Here is a 6,778-nt window from a genome sequence, read left to right as displayed (position 1 = left end):
GTGTCTCGGTCCCGGCTCTGCGTCCACCGGCAAGTCAGCCCTTTGGGGTTTCTGGCTCCCAGTCCACGCAGAGCGACCTGAGGTCTCCTCCCGTACCCGCCCGCTCGAGTCCCAGGGCTGGACGCGCCGCTGGACTACATTTCCCACAGTGCTCGGGGGAGTCGGCGCCGCCGAGGTCGGAGCCCGGCGGGCGGGCTCGCGCGGAGATTCCTGGGAGTTATAGTCCAGTCCGGTGGCGCCGGCGCTGCTGCGGGCTCGGCACGGGCCTTTGTCTGTCTGCGGGCGCGCGCCGCTGCGGTGAGTGAGGCCGCCGGCCGGGTTAGTACACCCGGGCTTTAAGCGGGACTGCGCTGTCAGGCTGCCGCCCCCAGGCCCTCCGCTTGGCCGCCTTGCGCCTGCGGTCCCCGCGGCAATAAGCAGGGCTGGACGGCCTGGGCCCCGAGGGAGGCGCGAAAGGAGAGGTCTGTGGCCCGCAGAGAAGGGTCCACTGGACCGGACAGCGGGGTGTTTAGGTCCAGGAGACAGGGGCCCTGGAGGCCTAAGGCGGAAGGGGAGGGTCTGCACGAGAGCTGGGGCCTCTTGGAGCGCTGCGCCTGCAGGGAAGTGCCGAGACCAAGGCCCTGCACCCCAGAAGCAGGTGTGCCCCGGGATTCTCCCCCACCCTCCAGGGTTTCAGGAGAGGGACGGGAAGAGAGCGTAGGCTTTCTAGGGTGGCAAGAAGAGGTTGGCTATTTTTCGAATCCAGCCCGGAATTAGGTATTGGCCACTGGGTGGAGAATGGGAGAAACTGGGAGTTGGATGTAGGGGAAAATCACCCCCTGCCCAGAAGCTCCTAATCCTGAAACTCTACTACAAGAGGTTCCCAAGACGGCAACATTTACCCTCTCCTAGTCCTCTTGCGAAGACTATGTTTACTCTCTCCTAGTCCTCTTCAAAGGACTCTCGGAGTATAGGCCTTCTAAAGACTGTGTAGGTTGTGTCAGAGACCCTTCATATTTGGTTCTTTTATGCTTCTGGGAGCCATCCAATAAGACAGTTATTAACCTAAATAAGTGAGGAAACTGAATGAGAGCTGTTCAATTACTTGCCCAAGGTCATAACAGGGGGAATCGCAAAAATCTTAAGAGTGTCTCGGGACCTAATTCTGTGCTTTTTCCAATGGATATAATAGCCTTTCTAAAAGGAAAAACTATTTTCTATTATTAAGACACTTTATCCAATATCTATAGGAAATTGATTCCTCGGACCTGTGATCTAGGGAGGGAAAAGATGACACTGTCCCCTTATAAATCAAGAAAGTGCCTGAGACATGGCTGAGTTATTTGTTGAACACCTCATGGCAGGTAGAAAGGCACACTTGTTCTGACCAAACTCTCTTCTGTAATCCCCAGCGACAGAATCCAACCCCAGGTAGCAGATGCCATGTGCTTTCCACTAACTCTTAGTGGATGTGCAGTTGTTAAGCAGGAATACCTAGAACTTCCAAGTGAAGTGTTGACACTTTGTTAAGGAAGTCCTTTTATAGCTTGTGTTTCAAGTTGCAAGTGAGTCCTCCAAATAAACATTCACAATCGTTCTCCTTGTTATCACAACACTTAGCAGAATGTGCAGTTACCAAGAAGAACCAAACAAAACAAGAATTGTAAGCATCATGCTACTATCTAAATCAGGAGGCCAGCATTTTGATAGGACGTATTAGAGGGAAACAGATTATGCACTGAACCCTACATTTAAAAAAAAAAGTATAAGAATTCAGTAATTAGGGTACTGAAGTAAAAAGGAATATTCAAAAATAGCAGAAAAAGGTTATGTTTAACACCATACAAACGGATTCCTTACACATGGAAGAGTAATTCACTCTGTTCAAACTCTGTTCCCTTCTGTCCCATCTTATAAGAATCCTCACCAACTCTTCAGTGATGAGCTAGTGAACTTTCTAGTATAAGAACACAGGCTTTGGATCCAGAAAGTCTTGGATTTGAACCTTTGCTCCACCTTGATTCCTTATTGGTTGTGGGACTTTGAACAAGTTACTTAATGTGATTGAAGTGCCTTGGGCTTGGTTTTGGAGTCCAGAGTATGTCTTAAATTTCCAAGAATTAACAAGTGTTTACACTTCCTTAGAACTGGTACTTTCATATCTTCAAGAGTAGGAAACGGGTAGTTCTGGATCTGGAGAACTAAGAATTGTTAAAAGGTAACACAGGAAATCCCTTGTTATAAGCCCTTATAACCTATGGCGATACTGGAGAGGACAGCTGGAACTATATCCAACATGGAAACAATTGTGAAGTCTGAAGTGCTGGGGTCTTTTGTTCTTTCTTATTTTTGTTTTTGGTTTTGTTTTGTTTTTTTTTTTTGAGACAGAGCCTCAAGCTGTCGCCCTGGGTAGAGTGCTGTGGCATCACAGCTCACAGCAACCTCAAACTCTTGGGCTTAAGCGATTCTCTTGCCTCAGCTTCCCAAGCAACTGGAACTACAGGTGCCCGCCATAGCACTCAGCTATTTTGGTTGGAGTTGTCATTGCTGTTTGGCGGTCTGGGCTGGATTCGAACCTGCCAGCTCCAGTGTATGTGGCTGGCACCCTAGCCGCTTGAGCTACACGCACCAAGCCAGAAGTCCTGGGTTTTTAGATTCTGAATTCCTCTGGGACTTGGAGGATAGGTCAGGTGAGGGAAGGAAGTGGGACTATCCCAATGATATGCCAAGACCAAACAAACAGGAGTGACCATTACCTTGGGATCAGCAGAAATACATATTTATGCATTCTCTGCCTTCTCACCTCCTGTTTCCTTCTGGAGTCATTTGTATGTGGCCCTAGCACCTTTGAGCCCATGTTGCAGTGACACTGTAGGTGACTAGAATTACATCAGGTGATCCATATTTCCCATATTTACTTGCAGCCCAAACCAGAGCTCCTGTTAACTTTATCCTTCCTACTTATCAATTCTGTCTTTTCCTGTTTGCTTTTGTTTCCCTCAGGTGCTCAGGACCAGCCCATGGAAGAATCATATGAAGAGGTGGTGACTAAGGTCATAACAGCAGAAGTGGACATGTTTGGATTCCCAACAGCTACCCTGCTGGACTGTCATGGAAGATATACCCAGAATGTAGCATTCTTCAGTGAGTGAATCAGTTGATGGCTGGAATGCCCTCAGTTCACAGATACTCAGTGTTGCTGCCCTCAGCACTGGCAGGCAGTCTGAGAAAGTGAAGACTTTTTTTGGTGGAGCTTACTCTGCCTAGACATTACAGGAGAAGCCTACAGGCTGGAGTTAGAAATAATACTAAAGTCCAGGCATGGTGGCTCATACCTTTAATGCTAGGACACTGGGAGGCTAAAGCAGGAGGATCATTTGAACCAGCCTGAGCAAGAGCAACTCTTCTCTACTAAAATTAAGAAAAGAAAAAAAAAGTGGTGCCTGTGGCTCAGTGGGTAGGGTGCCAGCCCCATATATCCAGGGTGGCTGGTTCAAACCCAGCCCCAGCCAATCTGCAACAAAAAAATAGCTGGGCATTGTGGCAGGTGCCTTTAGTCTCAGCTTCTCAGGAGGCTGAGGCAAGAGAATCTCCTAAGCCTAGCAGTTGGAGTTTGCTGTGAGCTGTAGGACGCCATGGCACTCTACCGAGGGCAATAAAATGAAACTCTGTCTCTACCAAAAAAAAAAAAAAGTGCCTTGAGCTTGGTTTGGAGTCCATAGTACATTTTGGGTTTCTTTTTTTAATTTTTTAAAGAAATAATAGAAGTAGAGCAAGAGAACAAGCTTGATACAGGAGTAATCTTGAGGTTGTTTCTGAGAAGCTGAACAACCAGCTTAAATCTCAGTGCTGTCACTGACTATGGATAAGGCAAGGGAACAAGGAGAAAATTCCCCTAGGATGAACCAAGAAAACAGTTAACAGTCATGAATGGACCCATATTGAAAGTGTACTAGGAGGCTTAGATGCAGGGCAGTATTGGAAAATAGTCGATATCTACCATAGGTAGTGTTTGAAAATAACTTCCAAACCAAAGTTGATTTCATTTCCACCATAGCTTAATAGACTGAAAATAACATAGATTTTAAAGGGAGAAATTTCTTTTCTTTTTTTTTGAGACAGAGTCTCACTATGTGGCCCAGGGTAGAGTTCTATGGCATCACAGCTCACAACAACCTCAAACTCTTGGGCTCAAGTGATTCCCTTGTCTCAGCCTCCCAAGTAGCTGGGACTATAGGCACCCCACCACAACACCTGGCTATTTTTTTTTTTTTTTTGGTTGTAGTTATCATTATTGTTTGGCAGGCCCAGGCTGGATTGAAACCCGCCAGCTCTGGTGTATGTGGCTGGTGCCCTCGCTGCTGAGCTACAGGCGCCAAGTCAAAGGGAGAAATTTCTTGAGTCAAATTTCCTGGCTAAATCTGTGACATTAGACAAGTTAACTTCTTTAAGCTTCAGGCTCTTCATCTGTAAAACAGGACAGGAATCTGTATCTTTTAGGGTTGCAGGGATTAATGATGACAAATGTAAAGTGCTAAGGATTCTGCTACATATTTTCTGAGGTCATGGAGCTTACTCCACTGTCAATAGAGAACACTGGACAGAGATGGATTTCTTATGAAGCTAATGCAACTAAAGCTTTAAGATCTTGCTCTCTTCAAGGCCCTGTGCCTAATTTTATACATTTTCTTAAAGGGGTACCTGTAACATTTTAAAGCTTGGAGCCTTACACAACCTGGATCCACACCTGTTTTGGAATCAGATAAAAATTTGGTGTGAGGCTGTATATATGATCCTATATAAGTTTTCTTAATTTTCTGAGCCTGTTTTTCACCTAAAGATATAATCATGTCTACTTTACAAGATTATTTGTGAAGCTAAAATTAAATTTAGAGGCTAGGGTGGTGGCTTACACCTATAATCCCAATATTTTGGGAGGTCAAGGTGAGAGGAATGCTTGAGGCCAAGAGTTCAAGACCACCCTGGGCAACCCCATCTCTAAAAAAATTAGAAAAATTAGCCAAGCATGGTGGTACACACCTATAATCCTAGCTAGCTACCATGAGGCTGAGGCAGGAGGATCACTTGAGCCCAGGAGTTCAAGGCTATGTTGAGCTATGATCGTGCCACTGAACTCTAGCTTGGGCAACAGAACAAGACCTTGTCTCTTAACAAAAAGGAAAAAAATAAGGGGCAGTACACTGTCATAGAGCATTCATTTGTTTGAATTCCAACTCTAACGTACCTATGTGATTTTTGACAATCTTTCTGTGCTCTCATCTGTAGCAATCTCTTGGGATTGTTTTCAGGATTAAATTATCTATGCATGGGTCATAGTACGTATATAATGCCAAGCATATAATAACTACTCAAAGTATTGTGCTTCTTCTTTTCCCTATACTTCTCATTCAATATACTGGTGCATCTCATATAACTTCCCTCTCATTTTACCAGATATGATGACTGAAGCTCACCACAAATATGATCACTCTGAGGCCACAGGATCCTCAAGCTGGGATACCCAGAATTCTTTCAGAAGAGAGAAGCTGGAACAAAAATCCCCAGATTCTAAGATACCACAGAAAGATTCACCTGGAACGAGACAGAAGGTCTATGAATGCCAAGAGTGTGGAAAATCCTTCCGGCAAAAAGGTAGTCTAACATTACATGAGAGAATCCACACTGGTCAAAAACCTTTTGAGTGTACCCACTGTGGGAAAAGCTTTAGAGCCAAAGGCAATCTTGTTACTCATCAGCGAATACACACAGGAGAAAAGCCCTATCAGTGCAAGGAGTGTGGGAAAAGCTTCAGTCAGCGAGGTAGTCTGGCTGTCCATGAGAGACTCCACACTGGACAGAAACCCTATGAGTGTGGTATTTGTCATAGAAGCTTTAGGAATCAAAGTAACCTTGCTGTTCACAGAAGAGTTCACAGTGGTGAGAAGCCCTATAGATGTGATCAGTGTGGAAAAGCCTTCAGTCAGAAAGGAAGTTTAATTGTTCACATCAGAGTCCACACAGGCCTGAAGCCCTATGCCTGTACCCAATGCAAGAAGAGTTTTCACACACGGGGGAATTGTATTCTGCATTGCAAAATCCACACAGGAGAGACACCCTATCCATGTGGCCAATGTGGGAAAAGCTTCACTCAGAGAGGAAGTCTAGCTGTGCACCAGCGAAGCTGCTCACAAAGGCTCACTCTTTGACCTCTCTCTTCAAAGGAAGTTATCTTTATGAATTAAGAGTACAAAATACTCTGAGATCAAGCAACATAGCTGATTCTATGAATGGAGAATCTTTCAGAAAGACATAATTGAGTAGGCAAACTGACTCTTCTTTCCCCCAAACGAGTATGAAAAATAAATGTCTTGTTTATTATTGTTATAAATGTATGTTTTGCAATTTCTGTCAGTTTATTTTGACCTAGTTTCCCAAGTTATCCCCACTAATCTACTTCCACTCTAGAGATTGTTCTGTGAATAGCAAACACAGATTTTCAATGTGTAAATAACATCACTGGTCTTTAAAAAGAAAATCAGCCTCTTATGAATCCCAAGTTTCTTTTCTTCCTTACATATTCAATTTAGTCTTATTTTACATTCAAGACCACTAACCACAATCCATGGGGTAAATCTAATTAAGAATTAATTAGTGATTAATCAATACTCTTATTGAACATTTCATTACCTGGATGATACCCTCAATAACCTAACAAACTATTCATGTCCACTGGAAAGGGCCTATATTTTCTTACAAAAGATTCCATTCTGAGCCTGCAGAGGTTTAGAGTTTGGGCATA

At 44.5% G+C, this 6,778-nt stretch overlaps 1 protein-coding gene across 1 annotated transcript; it reads left to right on the top strand.

Annotated features, from left to right (window-relative positions):
- The first annotated feature begins 217 nt into the window (after positions 1-217).
- On the top strand, positions 218-6,358 carry ZNF32 (zinc finger protein 32). Its single transcript, XM_053585428.1, has 3 exons — positions 218-297; positions 2,983-3,123; positions 5,434-6,358. The coding sequence occupies exons 2-3, from the start codon at positions 3,000-3,002 to the stop codon at positions 6,183-6,185; spliced, it is 876 nt and encodes a 291-aa protein (XP_053441403.1). The 5' UTR covers positions 218-297; positions 2,983-2,999; the 3' UTR covers positions 6,186-6,358.
- Positions 6,359-6,778: the final 420 nt, after the last annotated feature.

This window comes from Nycticebus coucang, chromosome 3, assembly GCF_027406575.1.
Source record: "Nycticebus coucang isolate mNycCou1 chromosome 3, mNycCou1.pri, whole genome shotgun sequence".
Taxonomy (NCBI): Eukaryota; Metazoa; Chordata; class Mammalia; order Primates; family Lorisidae; genus Nycticebus; species Nycticebus coucang.
Note: the sequence above shows the minus strand (reverse complement) of the source record. Positions and strands in the feature narration are given on the sequence as shown.